The sequence below is a fragment of the Nycticebus coucang genome, chromosome 12 (assembly GCF_027406575.1).
Source record: "Nycticebus coucang isolate mNycCou1 chromosome 12, mNycCou1.pri, whole genome shotgun sequence".
NCBI classification, from domain to species: Eukaryota; Metazoa; Chordata; class Mammalia; order Primates; family Lorisidae; genus Nycticebus; species Nycticebus coucang.
In genome coordinates this window covers 37,836,603-37,857,793 of record NC_069791.1, presented here as the reverse complement: position 1 = coordinate 37,857,793, position 21,191 = coordinate 37,836,603, and the positions used below count along the sequence as shown (strand labels likewise).

The 21,191-nt window shown below is 37.7% G+C and overlaps 1 protein-coding gene across 1 annotated transcript in view; it reads right to left on the bottom strand.

Annotated features, from left to right (window-relative positions):
- Nucleotides 1–12,087: 12,087 nt before the first annotated feature.
- Nucleotides 12,088–21,191, bottom strand: part of ST8SIA1 (ST8 alpha-N-acetyl-neuraminide alpha-2,8-sialyltransferase 1) — a 159,985-nt gene continuing 150,881 nt past the window's right edge. The window contains exon 5 of the mRNA XM_053557786.1: nucleotides 12,088–13,530. Coding sequence (XP_053413761.1) covers nucleotides 13,044–13,530 — 487 coding nt within the window. The 3' untranslated portion in view covers nucleotides 12,088–13,043. The remainder of the gene's footprint in view (nucleotides 13,531–21,191) is intronic.

Genomic DNA, 21,191 nt, shown 5'->3' with positions numbered 1-21,191 from the left:
AACAGTCTAGTACAAGTGTCCTTATGATAAAAGGATTTTTTTCCTTCTGGGTAGATGCCCAGTAATGGGATTGCAGGATCGAATGGGAGGTCTAGGTTGAGTGCTTTGAGGTTTCTCCATACTTCCTTCCAGAAAGGTTGTACTAGTTTGCAGTCCCACCAGCAGTGTAAAAGTGTTCCCTTCTCTCCACATCCACGCCAGCATCTGCAGTGTTGAGATTTTGTGATGTGGGCCATTCTCACTGGGGTTAGATGATATCTCAGGGTTGTTTTGATTTGCATTTCTCTAATATATAGAGATGATGAACATTTTTTCATATGTTTGTTAGCCATTCGTCTGTCATCTTTAGAGAAAGTTCTATTCATGTCTCTTGCCCATTGATATAACATAAGCCTTTATTAATGGCAAAATAGACTTCAAAACAAAGAGTATTACCAGATATAAGAAAGAAAAATTTATATAATTATTTTGATATTTTTAATATTATAGTATTTTTATTGTTAGAAAATTTAGAAATAAAAAGGTGGATTCATGGAGAAAATATCACAATCTTAAATATGTATTTCAAGCATCAGGTCTTGCTGTGATCAGTTAGGACAATGAGCCAAATTGAAAGTAACAATTAAGTCTTTATTCACTTACATTGTAAGCAAGAGGCACAAAGAGGCAACAGCTTTTGAGGGTTTTATTTTTCCCATGGAATGGCACTAGGCAAGAGTCAGTTGGATACGAGATAGATGGGAGAATTGTCTCACTGACAAGGAGCCGCAAACAAAAGGCTCTTGTCTCTTAATAGACCCATGAGCTGGCAGAAAGGGAGAGGGGAAGTCTAGGAGTGGAAAGACACTGAGTCACAGTAGAGAAGAGTGTTTCAGCCAAGGCCCCTCATAAAGAGGCCTCTGTGTGGAGGTATTGGGTTAGGCAAGCAAAAATGCCTATAAGCATGGCTCTCCCGAGAGACCTAAATCCTGTAACTCACTTAGAAAACTGTGATGGATTGGCTATGCACAAGGCTGGTGTGGGAAGGATAGTTTCTCTCCCCGAGGACTACGGCCAGGCAAAGCCATATATGTGTCCATGATCAGACAGAAGGATCACACATAAGTCTGAAGTCAGACTTCTCAGCGTATGCAACTTATAACACAATTTCAAAGTACATAGAGCTAAGATGTATAGAACTAAAGAGAAAAATGGGCATAAAATGCTTAGAGAATAATACTTATTTTTCCACAACTGACGGCACAAATGGGTAGAATATCAGTAAGGTTATGTAGTTGACTCTTGACCAATATGGGTTTGAGCTGGACGAGTCCACTCATACAAAAGATTGTCTTCTGCTTCTGCCACCCCTGCGGCAAAACCAACCCTTCCTCTTCTCCTCCTCCTCAGCCTACTCAATGTGAATATGGTGAGGATGAAGACCCTAACGATGATCCACTCCCACTTAATGAACAGTAAATATATTTTCTCTTCCTTTTGGTTTTCTTAATAATGTTTTCCATCCTCTAGCTTACTTTATTATAAGAACATAGCATATGATACAAGGTAGCTTACAAATTATGTGTTAGTCAACTGTTTATGTTATTGATAATGCCATTAGTAACTGACACATTAACTGCCATGTGAGTTGTAGTTAACTTACAATAGTTTTGAGCCTGGGGCCTCATGAAGCATATATAACTCACATGTCTTTTGACCCATCTTGACCTAATAAAACACAGTGGCCTCAAGGAAAAAAACCAATAGCATTTCTTTCTAGTGTGACAATCAATGTGTTAAATTTGGGGGGAGTTAAAAAAACATATGCAGATTTTTGAATGTGCAGAGTTGGGTGTCACATTATTCGAAGGTCAACTGTATTGATCTAATAAACATTTTTAGTATACTGCTGCCAACATATGCAGAACATGTCCCTCCTTTGATGTACTCATAGAAGCTGGGCCATAAAACAAGTCTTAATAAATAAAGAAAGTATATTCTCTGATCATGCCAGAATTTACTTTGAAAGAGATAAAAAAAAAGATACTAAAAAATCTACTCTATTTTTGGAAATTTAAAAATATGCCAAATAATCTATGGTTTAAAGAAGAATGATGAGGGAATTAGAAAATATTTCAAGTTAAAAAATAATAAAAGCACAGCATATAATAATTTGTGGAGCCATTCCTGCTTTCATTCTTTGGTTTCCAGATCCAAGTATTCTGATGATAGTCCAAATATCTAATGGAAGAAACTGGTCATTGTGTGACCAAAACATATACCACATCCTTGTAAGATGGTAGCCCAACATTGTCTCCCAGATGGTTCTTAAAATGAGTTGGCTGTGCCAACTATGTGTAAGGAAATTTATGTTAAGATAGCTCTTTATTAACCATTAAAATTTTCTTTCCTAACCATTTTTTTCTGCCTCCTAGAACTAATTTTTTGTTGTTGTTGTTTGTTTGCCTTTTTGGAAGAGGCAATATCCCTCCTATGGAGAATATAGGTGATACGGTAAAGAGTAGTACTAATTACTTTCATAAGCACGAGCTCCTTGCTACACTTCTTTTGCCATAAAATGTGTGTCCCTTGGTCAGAAGAATATTATATAACTTACCATATTGTTATGGCAAATGAGTCATTCTGTATGTTCATAGATGGTGGTGCTGGTGGAAGTGCTGAGGACAGAAAAGGCAAATCCAGAATAAATGCTATTTTGGTGAGAACAAATTGCTGCGTGCCCCAGGATGGAAAATGTGGATAACTGTTGAAGAAATTAACCTCACTATCTCAGTTTTAGCCTTTGTAAGAGGTCCAGACAAAAATTAAATATGGTGAGTTAATATCAGTTGGTCTCTTTTCTCAGTTATCCCACTACTTCCTTAATGGGCAGAATACACGGCTTCTTTATGTACAACACTGTTTAGGTAGCAAGTATGGAGCTTACGCATAGAATTAATAACAAGGACTAATGATAATCTGGCTTTCACTATTGCCAAGTGCCTAAGCGACAAAAGCAGAGCCAATGTTAAACCCTCGGTAGAGAACTATTTTCTGAAAGAAGGATAATCCACCTGGCAGTAGGTCCATTGTAGTGGTCTCAGCCAGTGACCATTATATCCTGTTCCTACTGTCTCTCTTGGCCCCCCACACAAAGGTTAGATCTTCTTGATTAAAGTCTATCTTAAGACCAAGAAACTATTTTTTTCCAGATACAGGGTCTTGCTCTGTGCCCAGACTGGAATGCAGTGACACAATCATGGCTCATCACAGTCTTGAAGTATTTGGCAGAAGTGATCCTCTTACCTCAGCCTGTTTTTCATTCAAACAGAAGGTTGTTTAATTTTTCCATTTTTCCTTTAGAAATAGAGGTCTTGGGTGGCGCCTGTGGCTCAAACGAGTATGGGCACCGGCCCCATATATTGGAGGTGGCAGGTTCAAACCCGACCTGGCCAAAAACTGCCAAAAAAAAAAAAAAAGGAAAGAAAGAAAGAAAGAAAAGAAAGAAATAGGGGTCTCCTAGTTTGACCAGGCTGGTGTCAAATTCCTGGCCTTAAAGGTATCTTCCTGCCTCAGCCTCCTAACACAAAAGTGCTAGAATTAAATGCATGCCACCAGCCTGACTCCATAAACTCTTGATTATCTTTTGATCTAACTTTTGATGGCACTGTTTATCATGAAAGTCTCCAAACATTGACATTGAGGATGAGTTTTTAAATTCATCCCCAGAAACCATGACTATTGTGGGGGGAAGAAATAAACTTTGTTCTATCTGTATAAAAGAACAAAGAGCTTGTTTTCTTACATTTTCAAAAGCCCAGAAAAGTGGATAATACCATTTATAAATGAATTCAATCATTCTGCATATCATCAAGAATTTAAATGTATGTCCAAAATAAGAAGTTTTCAAGCAAAAATATAGTCTATAATTTATCATTATCCTTCTTTTAGTTTTAGGGAGAATTCTTGAGTAATTAATGCCTTTGGATTCTTAATATCTGTTTTTAATGCTTAAATTGAAGCAATAGAACAACAGGACTTGGCAAAAATCTAGATTTTTTTTGACTTAATGATAGTTGGTGAAAACAAGTTAAATCTGTTTTCCTCATATGGTCTGAGAATAGTTTAGGGTAACCCACATTTATACTAGAGCTCTGCTCTCCCACCCCCAACCCCACCCCAATGAATCAGCTAAACACCATGTAGATTTTCCATTTGGTAATAAGATGTCCCTTCCCAAAATAGCTGTAGCCTAAAAGTTACTTTGTATTAGATTAGAATGAAGTCAAAGAATTAATAAGAATTACCTTATAATTTCCGAGAAGAAATATATGATTAAGACTACAGCAAGGTCACTCTCCTGATGTTACTCCTTCTTGAGAAAGGATCTGGCAGAACTGGGCCACTAAAGCCCAAGGGAAATGGGAGTTTGAAGCAATTATCCAAATAATTCAGATACGAAGACACACTTGGGCTTTTCAAAGTCACCCACCTGAGCAGAAGAGAAATCTAAATGTTTTGTATCTTATTATGAATGTATAAGAGTATCTCCGAGACACAAATACTGATATTGACTCATTACAAAAAAGAACAATTGTATGAATGGGAAAGTAGGCTTGTCTATATTAAGATATTCGATAAACGATCAATTTTCTCTCTACTTTGCCCAACAGACTGTGCCTTTTAATTGCATAAGAGGTATCGATAGAGTTCTTACATTCTCTTCACAGCCATTACAGTTCAATATTTTGAAAATAATATTTTCACTATGTAGCATGACTTTTCATTTGTAAGAAAAAAAAAGATCCAAATAGCTGATATGGATACAAAACAAAGCAGGACTAGAAAAGGGAAAGAGCCTTGCTCATTCAATTCTGGAAAATAATTAGACTTCACATGATATTTAAAAAAAATCATTTTATTCACAGGGTACATTTCCAATTTTTCTCCAAGTAAAGGAGGTAGAGAAATTGAGACTTACTGAACCTTCTCACTACCAGCCATAATTACAATGAACACATGAAAGAAAAAGACATGTTTTTACAGCAAACCTCCTTCCATGACATTGCATTTAGATTAGGTGAAAAGAAACAACTCAGCAGAACCAACAGAGATACCATTTTCCAAGTCACATTATAAAAAGTACCAATTAGAGTTCTTTTTCTTTTACCTGCAACATGTTATATGAAACTCTACAGAAGGAAATGAAGAGCCTTGATTTTTTTCCCCAGCCTTTCTACTCATGGAGATGGGCTTTAATAGAAAGAAGCAATTCCAAATACACTTCAAAGGTGATTTCAGTTTTATAGCCTAATCTAAAATTATTTCCAGAATGATTATAGCCATGAACTGATAGTCAAACTACATAATATGAGAAAAAAGAATATCTGACTTTTGCTATTTCCTTCTTACCTCCAGCCTCTGAAAATTTTCTCAAGAAAACAGTTTGCACATATGTAGAATAATATATAATGTGCAATAATAACGTTAGAGACCAAAGAGAAACTTTCTTTCTCTCCAACACCTCTCAGACCAACTACACTGTAAACTAGCTGTAGAGTTCCAGTAATATCCTAGACTCTTTGAAGATTAAGCCAGCTTTTCAATGGGGCTATATTTGCCTGTTTTCTTTCTTTCTCTCTAGTGTCTCTCTGACGTAGCCTGGTAGTCATCAATCATCCTAAATTGTGAATATTGTGGATTATGAGGGTAGTATCCCATGGGTGCTTAAAATTGAATGAGAAACAGCAACAAATTGATTCCTTGCTTCCATGGATACTAGAGTTTCCTAGAGAAACAAACATTCAATCTATGAATTCTCCTGTAGCTACCACCGAAGGAGCTTCCTATCAGAGGGTGCTCCTACATCAACAAAGGATATTTATATACTATTATCAGACTCCTCCAAGGCCTATATACTATTGTGCATTTCTATAAAATAGTCACATTTGCTACATTTATAAGAGTTCTTGCTGATGATAAAGCTACGACTTGGAACAGACATGGTTACACCTTTAAAATGACACAGGTGCATGACAGAAACATGTAACCAAGTGGGGGGCACGCCAGGAAAAGTTAAGGCACCCTCTGCCACTCCCCACCCCCACCCAATCTGCCATCTCCCTCTTTTCCACCAGCATGATGTAAGGGGTGTGTGTGTGTGTGTGTGTGTGTGTGAACACAGGGCAGAAAAACACCTGTAAGTCTACTTAAGTAACAATGGATCCAAAAGCCTCTTACTGAAGTAACTGTAGGACCAGGGAACGACTACTTTCTAACTTTGGTTACGTGTAGCATATGGTGATCACATTCCAAAAGTAAGGTCCAAGGTGACATGTTCTGCTGTCACTGCGTTATCACAAAAGGAGATCTAAATAATAATCTTATTTGGGGAGTTTTGCCAAAGTGCAGGTGAAAGAGGGATATGAAAATGGGAGTTTTCTTTCAACAGGCTCAAGCACACAGGAAACCACCTCTAGAGGAGGGGAAGGAAGGGGCAGTCTTGCGACTGTCAAGGTCCAAATGGATAAACAGGTGCTGCTCCTCTGCTCTTTCCTTGAGTGTCTCACCATCTGGCTCTCATGCTGCTTCCTCTAGCATCTTTTCATCACTAACCATAACAACCATATGACAAGGTATTTCCTTTGAAATATTTTGAAAAGGTTCCCTTCTTGGGACTGCATTCAAGGTCAACAGCCTCTTCCTTGCTCTCTGCTCAACTTCCTCTTGAGATCGTTCCCACTGCTATCTTCAAATGAAAACTAGCATTTTATCTCTTTTTGTCATGTTGGTTAAACCTTTTTTTTTTATTACAATTTTCAGTTTCTCTTACTGTGTGGAGAAAAACAGACATTAGCTGATTCCTGGTTTACTGTGCCTTGGATTAAATTACATCTCTTAAGATGTTTATTGGTATGTGTGAAGCATACAGTTTTTTAAATAAATATCTGAAGAAAGTCTAATTACATAGAAGCAGAGAAAAAGGCAGGATCAATATATTTAGATGTTATTCTATAAAGGTTCCAGACAGGTTTGCATCCTTGATTATATCCCACAGCTTTGATAGGAAGACAGAATCGCAAGGATCTTAGCACATACACAGATCAAGAAGGACACAGACGAGTGACAATAAAATATAATTCCCCTTCTGAGCTTTAAAAAGTGAAAGGGATGGGCTTTGGCTTCCATGCTGATGTTCACAGGAGGCTTATAATGCGTACGTTATTCATTCCTTATATGATAGAGAAGAAATCAGAAATGCTGGCACCACAAAGAAGTAAGTTAGGGGAAGGAAACAGAAGCATATATTTTTTCTGTGTGGAAACGAGGGGCAGAAGCTGTGTTATGTTTCAATAAGCTTTCCATTCGTGCACTTGTTTCAATCTCTCACCTCTAGGATGTATGTAAAATATTCAAAAGACAAGCCTAGGCTGAGAATACAGCAGATGGTATCCATTTTTTTAATGATAGGAAGCAGAAAAAGCTACAGCAATTATAGATTCAAGTCTCCTCCCACTTAAAAAATAGAAATTTTATAGTGCTCGATCTAAATATTGTGGCCTCATATTTAGGAGTTTATAAACAGACCCTCTGGGCTTCAGAATCCCTGTGAGTTTTTAGTCTCCAGGGCTTTCAAAGAAGCTATAAAGAAACTGGTGGAATATTGGCCATCTCCCTAGCTTCAAGAACCGAAACAAAAATCTATCTGAATGGGAGAAAAGCTCCCTTTTTCATAATCACCAGCAAGGCTATAACGAGGTCAGGGTGACTCTGCCACAGGACACCCAAATTTAGAGAGCACATGTTTAAGCAAAAACAAAATAAAAGTCTGAGGCAGTGTAAAATTTTGAGCTTCTCAGCAAATTTCCACACCACCTCTCTAGTCACAATGCTACTAACTCAACCCTAATGCCAAGCCAGCTCCCCTGGGGAAGGACAGAGATAGATGGTGCTGGAAAGCCAAGGTCAAGGGTAGAGACCACTCTGACCTTTTCTATGCTGAGAGCTTTGTGATAGGGTTGTCTCCTCCTTTCCACATGCCTCACTTTCTCTCTAGCACACAGTGGAATGAAGTTGCCCAAATGGCTAGTTACTTTTACTACTACTAGAGGCATTGGCTTACATGGCACAACCCACTTCCACCCGTGATGTGTGGTTACCAAAAGTCATAATTTGAGAATTGCCCTCTATACTAGAAAGATCAATAAAAATCACAGTATTACTCTCAGTCCTCAAGTTTATGCAAAAATCCTTACCACTCTTGATCTTTGGAATTCTACAAAGATAGAGCAGGTACTACCTAGTTCAGTTGGGAAAGTATTTATACAACACAATCATCATTTCTTAAAGTTTTCCACAGTGACATTTTACCCCTTAGATCTTTCCTAACAAAGATTTGTCAGTGAAAATTTTCACAAAGTCAATATATTAGGACATAGAAATTAAAGCTATTTATTTTTTTGATACAGAGTCTATGCTAGAGTGCAGTGGTGTCATCATAGCTCACTACAACCTCAAACTCCTGGGCTCAAGTAATCCTCTTGCCACAGCTTCCCTATAGGTACAGACAATAATTCCCACTAATTTTTCTTGAGACAGGGTCTCACTCTTGCTCAGGCTGGCCTTGAACTCCTGAGTTCAAGAGATCCTCCCACCTCGACTTCCCAGAGTGCAAGGATTATAGGTGTGAACCACCATCCTTGGTCAGAAATTAAAACTTTGGACGGCTGACTTTCCAAAGAAAGAAACAGGAGGTTGTATGTATAATAAAATTATAAAAATTACCATAGCTGCTGACAAGAAAAAAACATTATTGATATTGTTTCCATTTTGGATCATCTTATAACACTACATTATTGATATTGTTTCCATTTTGGATCATCTTATAACACTGTTGGAAAACTTTTGTCTAATCTAAGAGTATTTTTAGTAAATTTTAAATACAAGGATTTCTTCCATTATTTTCCATTTTAAGTCATGTTGGCCAGATTGCTTCAGGTACAAGTTATATTTAGCCTACACAAATTTTTAGCCAAAAGAAGGTCATGCGATATCACAAAGCCAAACATAGTATTCTGAACATCTGCCATTTGGGATAATTTATTTTCTATATCTGCTGAGGTAGCAGAAAGCAAACTGCACAGAATCAAAATCCAGCGAGCACTTCCTTAACTTTCTGTGTGGTGACTGTGCAGTGTCGCTTCACAATCCTGTATAAACTTTTGGTTAAATACTCTATTGAAAGCATATGTAGCCAGAAGTCCTCTTCCACATCAAAATTTTTATATAAAACATTACTTTTTTTTCTTATAGAATGATTTAATCCTTCCCCAGTCTTAATTTTACCAAGGTGGGATTAAAATTAAACAGATGTCACCCTTATTCATGATTTAGAATCAATGCAGTTCTCAAGTTGAGGCTGATAAAAGTTAAAAGGACTATCAAGATACTAATTTTCAGTCCTTCCATCTTTCCTTTTGCCCCCAAGGAGCAACCTGATTTTTGTCACTAAAAACCAATTCTTTAAAATTAGTCCGATGGTAGAAAGTGATGCCCTCTCTTGGGAGATGCATTGAAAGTGATTAAATATTTTTGAATTGAATGCGTCTATCATAACCTGAATGTCTTCTGAGCTGAACCTTAAGGGTCGGTAATGTTAAAATATAATCGGCCAAATTGGGCAAAGTATCACGCCCAATTTTGAAAGTCTTAATTTCAGCTAAACAAAATAAAATAATGGGAATTTAGAGTTCAACTTCTTAATATTATAATAGTACAGTATTCCAAAGTATTCTATAGGACATACCTAGGCAAGCCCTTAGTGGGGACACATGGAAATAAGGATATAGGGTCATAAATATCAGGCTACATACTCACGTGCATGTACACGCACACGCACACGCACAATTCCTGTTTAGATGTATCTAACCAACCATGGAGAAAAGCACATGTAGGGCATACTCATGACCTGTCACCATTAAGTAATGCCAAGCTGTAATCTACCCTATGAAAACACTTTCATTAGACTGTAGTTACACTTCGCCTGGTGTAAACATTTATGTCTATGTCCAAGTAAAGATAATGTGGTACAATTAAAATTTCACTCTCATCTAACTAGGGTTTTTCAACCTCGGCACTATTGACGTTTTAGACTAGATAATTATCTGTTGTGAGAGGCTGACCTGTACATCGGGGGGTACTCAGCAGGATCCCTAACCTCTACTCATTACACCCTTGAGCCAGGAAAATAAGGAATGTCTCCAGACACTGCCAAATGACAGAGGGCAGAGGAATCACCCTGTTGAGAAGCACAGGTTTAATCAAAAATTACCAGTATCAGCCATTTCTGTTTTCCTTTCAGCAGCCACATGGGAATAGTGTTACTTATGTAGATGTCTGTTGCATAAATCTATCCCAGCAATCAAAACAAGATGCAAATTTTCCAGATAGTCTTTTCAACGCAATTATTACACAGGGGCTTTATGGGGTTAATTAATTACATTTTAATAATTTTAACAATTAAAGCACTAATCTGAGTGACACATATTTTGTTCACTTTTGCATGTGTTTGTTTTTTGTTAGCCCTTTCATATTTTTAATGGCATAGCAGCAAAAAAATGTATTCCTTTTTAAGGTAACTACTAAATAGCTCAGTAGCTTAGAAGAGAAAATACATTCAGGGCTGCACATCAGTGAATATTCTACACAGCTCCCTCATGGTATACTGTCATTGCATTTTCACTGCCATACAGATCAACACAGCAAGCCAGTTCTGCACAGAATTGATGTTCTTAAATTCTTAATTTTTAAGTATTAATATAATCTGCGTCATGCCAACCAGTCATATTTTAACTGGTAATTTGTATAATAGCTTTGTATTCAATTACATTTATGAATTGCCTACTCCAGTGATATGGGATTTTTCTGAGGGCTTTGTTATCCTGATGTCATGTAAGATAACATGGGTTTTTTGGTTAACCCACCAAAAAATGTCACCTGTTTCAATTTATATGGTATACTAAGTTTCTCCCATTAAAACTGAAATGGAACTTTGGGGGATAGTTTACCTATATTTTGGTGACATTTAAAAGGATAAAGACAATAAGTTCTTTATTGCCTCCTTTTAGCTTAAGACACCTTAAAGCACAAAGCCAATGAGAGGTTTTGTGCACCTTTCTCTGATACATAAACACATGTGGGTGCTTGTAATCTGTCAACAGTTTTCTTGCTGGGTGTCTAAGCTGGTGTAACAAGATGTCTGAGCGCTCCTGTCAGCTACCAAGGAAGGAAGCAGCTACCAATTCATATCCCCTTACTTGCACCCACCATGCCTTGCGTGACCATGCTCAACCCTGGTCCCCTTCATGAGATTTGGGGGAAAGTCATATGGGTAAAATAATTCTGCTCATTCTGGGTAATTATTTGCTTGTTTGTTTGTTTTCCTTTTTGAGACAGAATCTCACTATGTCACCCCTGTTGAGCACCGTGGCATCAAACCTCACAGGAACCTCAAACTCTTGGGCTTAAGTGATTCTCTTGCCTCAGCCTCCCAAGTAGCTGGGACTACAGGCACCTGCCACAATACCCGGCTATTTTTTTGTTGCATTTGTCTTTGTTGTTCAGCAGGCCCAGGCCAGGTTAGAACCTGCCAGCCTCAGTGTATGTGGCCGGCACCTTAACCACAGAGCTATAGGCACCAAGCCTGGATAATTACTTGGGAGTCAGACCTGCATCTCATGCTGGTGCAGGCATCATGTGTAACAACCAGTCAACTGGCTTGTCTTAACATGTAGTGGACAGGGCGTAACACACCTGCAGCTCACCAACATTTGTTAAAGTTTTACAACACCAGGTCAGGTGAGTTCAGCTTTCACAGTTGCTCAGGATTAAGTTTCGTTTAACTTTGTGTAAGAGTGTGTGTTTGTGTACGTGTATATACGTGTTCTTGCATGTGTGCATACATATGCTTTGTCTTGGAGCGAATATATATGCTTTGTCTTGGAGCGAATATATATACTTGGAGCATATATATGCTTTGTCTTGGAGCGAATATATATACTTGGAGCATATATATGCTTTGTCTTGGAGCGAATATATATACTTGGAGCATATATATGCTTTGTCTTGGTAGATAGAAAAGGGATTTGCCTTCTGCTCTGTCTTCCACAGAGATTTAGCTTTTCATCAATGTGCTTTACTTCATTTCTGAATATTGAGTTATGAAGACAATGGTGCCAATTTACCAATAAATTATGTACTCCCATTGGTAGTCTTTTTGGACCAAAATAATAATGACAATGCAAACAGGCTTACATAAGGCAGACCTAAAATTGGGTGTATGTCCTAAATTCTGTGGAGGGAAAGTGGCTCATGTTATACAGACTATGAATCAACACAGTCTAAATTCAACAAAGCTTCACATTGTCTAAGTAGACTCGACAAAAGAGGAAGAAGCGATTCTTATTTAAAATGTAAAAAATAGAGGGGAACTATAGTTAGTATAGACATGGTTCAACAAATCACAATAATCAGCTGTAGCATTACTCAGTAAGGGATTTTTTAAATCTACTCCATCACCTACCCACTGCCCCTAAATGGGGCAAAAATAAATAATAATTTTTTAAAAAACCTATAGTTCTAATGCCAGTCTTAATAAGACAGATTATTATTATTATTAAGCCAGTTTGTGTTGACAATCAGCAACACGTTCGCCCCAGCATTTTCTCTTCTACCTTGATCAGTTCCTCAGCTTAGCTTGTCTTGTTTTTGAACTGCATCTTCTAAATCTGAACCACATCAATGTGCTTTACCAACAGCATTACAGCAGTATTTTACTAGTTGCAAATCCACCATGTGCTATAAAATGTTCCATGGAATGTTTCATTTCTCATTTGTCCTCGAAGCCAACATTACAAGTAAAGTCTTGCTTGGGTTTCTGTTGTCATGTTCTTGCTTTTCCAGGCGGCTCCTGCAAATCCATGAAACCACCTGACCATTCCCTCTTGGAGTCATGTAGAAAACATAACAGAAATACCCTGGATCGGTCCCTTCTTCTTCTATTATTCCTAGGAAGTGGGCTGGAGTGAAGTGTCTTCACACGGGTCGAGCTGCATTCTCAGCGCACCAATTTTATGAAGATACCAGAGTTGGAGAAATTCCTCGGGCATGGCATGGAAGCCGGAAAAGGGCAAGACATTATCATAGTAGTGGTGGCTGATGGGCTGATCATGCATATTCACAGAAAAGGGCCAGAAGCCATAGATGGCCACCTCTTCACAGAGGCCCAGAGCTGCACTCACTAGGAAAAGTCCCGTAGACAGGCGCTTGGCATGGATTCCCCTACTTTTCCAGAACTTTCCAATGCTACGCAGAAAGTTGGGGTTGGCAAAGAGCACTGTTTGATTAGCGCCAACATCTGACAGCGTGTAATAAACCCGCAGAGATGGCTCTGTTCCTGTCTTCATAGAAAAGGCAGGCATGTAGATGTAGCTGTGGTTGTAGATTTTCATGTTATCCACAAAAGTCTTTCTGGACCACAGTAGGTTCTGAAACCTATGGGAGATAAGAAGAGGCTCTGTTAAACCTGAAGAAAAAGAAATTCATCAAAACCCACTCTGCTGCCTCTGATGGCCCTAGCAGTTCAAATCATCTCAGGGAAACATGAAAAACATCTCAATGGTATTTTAAATCCTCCTTGATCTTACCAATTATCTCCCATCAAGTACACTGGGTTTCCCTGACCCGAATGCTTTAAATTCACATTAACATTCCTTAATAGGGTGGTCTTGGAACCAAAATGCATTACACATTTTGTTCTCTTCCATAACATACTTGCCTAGAATGTTAAATGGTTTAATTTGCATGAATTCGTAAAGGTTGTTAGCTGGATTTTGATAAAAGCTACTTGTGTGGTCTCTAATTAAGGACTGGTTTCCTCATCTGCAAATCAAAGAAAGCATATCTATTCCCACTCTGTGATTTTACAAGTATTCAGATGGAACAATGCTATGTTATAACTATGATATTACATGGTAAAAGAAAACTCATTACTATTATAAAATAATGCAAAGAGTTACCCATATGGCTTGTTCCAAAGAACTCTATTTACCCCTATTCTTTCAGTTTAGATTACATAAAGAGAAGATCTCTGGTTTAAATGTATTCAACTAACATTTATGGTTTACATCTAAGGTGTCAGGCATTGGGCAGTTAAATTTTTTTTTATTTTTTATTAAGTCATATACACATAGATCATAAATACATTTATGCATATGTGGGGTACGATGTGTTGATTTTTTTTGTTTATTTTTTTATTGTTAAATCATAGCTGTGTACATTTGTGCAATCAAGGAGTACAATATGTTGGTTTCATATACAATCTGAAATATTCTCATCAACTGTTCAATGTAGCCTTCATGGCATTTTCTTAATTATTGTATGTAGACATTTGTATTTTGCATTTAGTAGGTTTTGCCTGTATCCATTCTAAGATGCACCGTAGGTGTGGCCCTACCTGTTACCCTCCCTCCACCCTGACTTCCCCCCTTCCTTCCCCTCCCTTGGCCCTTTCCCCATATTCTCGTGCTATAGTTGGGTTATAGCCTTCATATGAAAGCTATAAATTAGCTTCATAGTAGAGCTGACTACATTGGATACTTTTTCTTCCATTCTTGAGATACTTTGCTAAGAAGAATATGTTCCAGCTCCATCCATGTAAGCATGAAAGAGATATAGTCTCCATCTTTCTTTGAGGCTGCAAATATTCCATGGTATACATGTACCACAATTTGCTAGTCCATTCGTGAATCAATGGGCACTTGGGTTTCTTCCATGACTTAGCAATTATGAATTGGGCTGCAATAAACATCTGACGTGGTTACATCAAACCAATCAACATAGCTTTCACCTCATTTGCTTGATTATTGTGATAAGACATTTATGTTCTATACTTGACAGATTTGACTTGTACCCTTGCAATATGCTCCATAGGTGTGAACACAGGGCAGTGCCCGTAGCTCAGTGGGTAGGGCACTGGCCATGTACACAGGAACTGGTGGGTCCGAAGCTGGCCCCCAGCCAGCTAAAAAGTCAGTTAACACACTTTTGGTCTCAAGAAATTCAAGCCCAGTTGCAGAGCAAAATTACAAATAAGTACAATATAATGTCTATATACAGAGTGATATTTGCATGAAGATTTATGGAATACTGATAAAAAAAAATTGTGCCTTGAAAGAGGAAGTGAGGTCTGAGAAGCCTACAGAGAGGAGATAACATTTAAATTCATTTCTTTGGGGAAAAAAAACAGCATGAACAGCAGCTAAACTCAAAGGGCCACTTGACTTGGGGCACAGGTAACAGGGTACAGTGGACTGAACCACGGATGATGATTTGTGTCCCTGGGACATGGGAGGTGGGAATGGTCGAAGACAAAGTGTGTTGTGAGAAACCTTTCATGTGTCTTTCATTTGTTTGGATTTCACTCTGTGCTGATGGGGAACTTTTCCAGCAGGAACTACTTATAGCACTTAAGACAGTTGTCAGTATGCATCAGGAAAAGGTACTCTAGTTGTATAGGAGATGATCTGGGAAGAAAGAGGCTAGCAGGCTGGAGATCAATTAAGAGGATGCTAATAGACTCCAGTAGGTAAAAAAAGAAAAGGACAGAGAACTAGACTAGCGAACACCTTGCAACTTCTGATTTTCTTACACAAGGGTAGCTGCCCATCCCGGGTCCGGTGTAGAAAGAGCAGCAGCATCAAAGAAAGGAATGAACTGCAACTAGCGGAGGGACATCTGGCCTCTTTATTGGCAGGCTCATCATAAATATGTGAAATTAAAATTCTGAATACACAACTCCACAGGACTGTACATAACTGTCAGTGTTATTTACTCTGCATGCCCAGAAAGGTTTGTTTCTCAAGCCCACAAGGAAGGGAAATCTCTCATTTTTCTTCATGTCCTTGATCCAGCAGCGTGCTTCAGCAATTTTTCCTGAGCTCTGACAAGCAGAGAAGTGATAATAGGATCTTTAGGTAGGAGTTTCAAATTTCTTTTTTCTCTGCTGCACATTATAAGAGTAAGCGTTATCTTGGGCCACATATTAAATACACAAACTCTATTGAAAGGTTATTAGAAAAAAAGGGGGTTCATGCATACTTTTAGTGATATCTGATACCACAGATAAGCAAAAAAAAAAAAATCCTCACAAAATCAGCATGTGGCCCATGGGCTGCAGGTTGGACACCCTTGCTAGAAGGAGCCATGGAAGCATATTTAATCATTGTCTGCAGCTGCACCAGCTTCTCCAATACAGATTCCTGCTTCCCAACTTCAAAATAGTCTTGCTAGGCAATTATTTTCGTCTCTGCATAGTCCACCCATATATTCTGCTCACTTCCTAAAACATCAATGCTTTCCTAATCATATAGACACACCATGCAGATAATTTCCTACTCCATTTGAGCTCTGTTTTTCACATGTTAGTTAGAATAATGGGGAGATTCCACTAATATTACAGCTTCCTGGATTCTGATAAGAATGATCCAGGAGGGTAGATTTTCATGCAGTACCCCTGGATGATTCTGATATTGGGGTCAAGGATATCTACTTATTTAGGAGATCAAAGCATCAATGTAATCAACTGTCTGGCTCTCTGCAGCTATCTTTCAACACCTTTTTCTTTGTATCTTCTAATTTTATTCTTGTTGCCATTCTAAGAGGAAGAAGTGCTACCCCTTCCTCTTTGTATCCTGAGGCAAGCTCTTTTACACTTTCTAAAGCACTCCTTTTACGCTTTCTAAAGCATTCATAGTCTAAGGGGGTCTCCTCTCTTTAGAACATTTAGCCTCTTCATCTCTACTAAATTAAACCCTTCTGTCTTCTAAATACATTCAAACATTTCCCCCAGCTTTACTGAGGTATATTTGACAAATAAAAATTGCCTATATTTAAGGTACACAGCATGTTGTTTTTTATGTTTGTTTGTTTGTTTTGTTTTTGAGACACAGTCTCACTATGTCACCCTCGGTAGAGTGCTGGGGCGTCACAGCTCACAGTAACCTCAAACTCTTGGGCTCAAGTGATTTTCTTGCCTCAGCCTCCCAAGTACCTGGGACTACAGGCACCCACCACAACACCCGGCTATTTTTTTTTTTTTTCTGTAGTTGTCATTTGGCAGGCTCAGGCCGGGTTTGAATCCTCCAGCTCCACTGTATGTGACTGGCGCCCTAGTTGCTGAGCTACAGGCACCAAGCCACACAACATGTTTGATATACATGTACATTGTGAAATGGTTGCTACAATCAGCTTAGAATTTAACAAACAAAAATTCTTAATATGCCCATACTGTTCCCAGAGCTACATTCTACTCCTCCCATTTTACCTTCAACATTCTAGAGCAGTTAGTGTAGTCCTACTGGCTTCCTTTCTTGCTTCCATCCCTCCCTATTGCTGTGCAGAATGGCTTCCACTCCACAGGGCTCTGCTGGCTGAGAGAACTGATCACTATGTCTGCAGGGGACTACATGCTAGTGAAGAATTACAGGCAGCTTCAACAAAATCAGGACAATTGATTTTGTGTTTTCTGTCTTAAAGCTCACTGATTATTCTTGAAGGAGGTAGTTTTCCCTCTTTGAGTTTTAAATGAAAAGAGACATACATCTTGAATCTACTATAGGCTTAATTTTATTGATACTGTTAAAAGAACTAACCAATAGATTATATTTTATTACTTTTACCTACCCCATTCTTCAACAAATTATTTAAGAGTTCAATCAATGTGATAACTGGTATGGCATACCTAATATATTCAAGGTTATCCTGATCAGGAGTTTAATGGGGTTGATACTGAGTTATATTAAATTATTACAAAATTCAACTGGAATTATGAAAGAGTGGCGCTCCAGCTTGTCTCTCCAGCCTCATACTAACCTACTTCCCACGCCCTCACGCCATGCTCTAGCCATCCCAGTAGGAGCAAGTGTCCACATATGTTTTGCATGTATAGATTAACTTTTGCTCATCCATTCATTGCCCTGGTGAAGTTCTGTCCATAAATCAAGACACAACTTAAGCTTTTCTTTATTAAGTTACTCCTTCCTTCCAACTAAGCTTTCAAAAGACTCTTTTTTAAATTTCTTAATACGAATTACTCATATCTTCCAAGACCACATACTTCTTGAAGACAAGGAACAAACCTTATTCATCCTTTAATTTTTATAATCTAGCTCAGAATTGTTGTGTACTATATGAGCAGAAAACTATTAAGTAATAAAGACTATGATTTAGAAGAAAAATTAAATCAGAACAGACTGTGAATTATTAAAAAATAAATGATTAATATGTAATGAATATTCTGGCATAAAGGGAAATCATTATAGTGTAGAAAGCACAGAAATACAGCAGATTTTACAAATAAATTGAGTAGGTGATAATGGAGATAAAACTAATAACACTTCTAAAATTATTTAATAAAAAGTATTAAGATAGCTAGCTAACAATTTGGAAATTTGAGAGGGAATAGATACATATGTTACAAAAAATTACAAAACAATTTCAAGATAAATAAGCAAAATATTTAAAATCTAAAGAAAACAATTGTGAATTTATCAGACATTTGCAAAATAGAAATGTTGACAAAATTGATTTCTCAAGATGTAAAATTTCATTCCAATGAAAAATAAGATACCTAACAAAATGGGCATTACTCTGAAATATATTTATAGAAAATATGACAAACAGAAGATTAATGTTGATGAAACTGTAGAGTCTACATATATTGATTTGAAAACAGCCAAACCCACAAGTAATCTAAAAGGAAGTTCAATTAAAAATGTTAAAGTGTTTAGTTACAGGTTGCTAGTCAAGATGCAAACTGAACAGAATATGAAAAGGGTGAAGGCCCAGCTCTTACCTCCTACGTCAATTCTTCAGAAATAAAAGATATATATATCTTTTATATATATATAAAAGATATATATATATTTAAATTCATATCCATTCTGAAAAAGGAAAAGAAAGCAAACCCTCAGTGGATCCCAAATCTGGGTTACCTCTGAGAAACAGAAAGCTTACCAAAGGCAACCAGAGCATGAATTAACTTGCTAAATATTGTCTAAAAGGTAGCAGAAAACCTTAAGAAAGATGAATGTCTTTAATAATCAGCAAGGATTTCATTCAGATTATGGGGTAGCAAAGATGCCAGGCGAGCTGAACCCTAAAAATCTTGCACTGGTCAATTATCACTGTGTGCAGGTGAGGGAGTCAGTCTCCACGCAGAGACAGTAGGTGTGTTCCCATACATCTAGCTCAGACCAGGAACATGGGAGTTAATCTCAGTTCATACAATATTGGCAGTCAGGCTCAGGGTTCCCAAGTAGAACAGTGACACTGGCTGACTCGAGAGAGAAGACCTAGAAATAAATCATGGCACGTGGGAGCTGTCCAAGAGACAAAACGATGCTACCTTCTCAACCCAGGGGGAAGCAGTCTTGCACTGCTGTTGACAGGTGCAGTATTTGCACAGAGCTTCTGCTCTCCAAACAGGAACAGATGGCCACAATCAGAAGACACGGAAGGGCAGCCTCCAACATGGCAGTCAGAACACAAATGGAAGAACAAAGGTACTCAAAGACAACTATGATATTCAAGAGGCAAGAAAAAACTCATAAAAATCTGTAATCAGTTTGTTTAGAAATATTAATAGCTATATCCAGACTAGGATGCTATATAAAGAAAAAGTAAGAAAGTGCTGTTGGTAATGAAAATATTTAACAACTGATGGACTGTGATAAAAGAAAGCTCAAGAAAAATAGCTACACAGTAGGTCTAGAAAGCCATCAGTTGGATTGTAGTAAGAGAAGATGACAGCCCCAGGATAGATGTCTCAAAAACAGCAGAGTGTGCCCCTGATGGACTAAGGCGTTTGGTAGTAATAGAAGAAGAGTTATAGTTCAGAAGGGAGTCTGTAGATGGATTAGTAACTGCTGTGTGGGAAGGTTTTATTAGCTCTGGGGGAGAACTAAAAGTTGGGCAGGAAATAAAATCCTGGAATAGACTTCTTGTCTCAGATGTGAACTATGTTTTGAAACATATCTGAAAACTTTGTTTTCAGATGCTAAGGTCCACAGATCCATGATTTATCATAGATCTGGGTTGGGAGATAAGAAAATATAAGTGTGTCTTGGGGGAGGGGTCCTGTGAGGAGGATGTGAAGAGAACTATTTTTCCATAAGAAATCAATGGACGAGTTGAAATCTTAACAATTGTCTTTAAGCATGCTGCTTTCAAATGTAACAAGAAAATCAGCTAAAGAAGTTGAGAGGAATTAATTTCTTGGAACATGATTTAGAGGAATGGGGAGGTCTGAGGCGGGTGATTGCGGACTTTCATTTTAAGTTTTTTCATACTGTTTGATTTTTCTAAACTATGTACGTGCATTACTTTGGCTAAAATAAAAATTTAATTTTTAAAATTGGAAAAACTATAAAATATTTTATAATGATCAAATGCACAAGACCACCTAGGAAATATAAAGGTCAAGAAATTTTAACTACCCTTAACAAGGTAGTTTTAAATATATATGTATAGCAAAAAACAATAACAACTACAGATAGAAATTCACAAATAATCATAATGAATCTTTGGATAAAAAACACCTATTTGGGGGCCAGGCGAGTGGCTCATGATCTTACTCCTAGCATTCTGGGCAGCCAAGGCAGGAGGATTGCTTGAGCTCAAGAATTCAAGATAAGCCGGAGCAAGAGGGAGACCCCGTCTTTACTAAAAACAGAAAAATTAGTCAAGCATTGTGGTGGGTGCGGGTAGTCCCAGCTAGTTGAGGCAGGAGGAGTGAGGTTGAGCCCAGGAGTTTGAGGATGCTGTGAGCTAGGCTGAGACCATGGCTCTCTAGCGTGGGCAACACGTTAGAGACAGAGTCTCAAAAACAAAAATATATATATATTTTTTAAAAACACCCAAATAGAAAAGTCTGACCACACATTATTTCACGAAAGAAAAACCTATCTGTTAAAACAATTATCATCATGCATACCACATTGTCTAAGCAAAAATTTAATAAAATGAGAGTAAACAACATAAAGATATATACACATTGCATTTGACCATTTTTTAAAAAACATGTATCTACTACGTATATAAGGAGAAATTTTTCAATATCTGCAGATGATATAATTAAATACAATATAGAAGAGAAC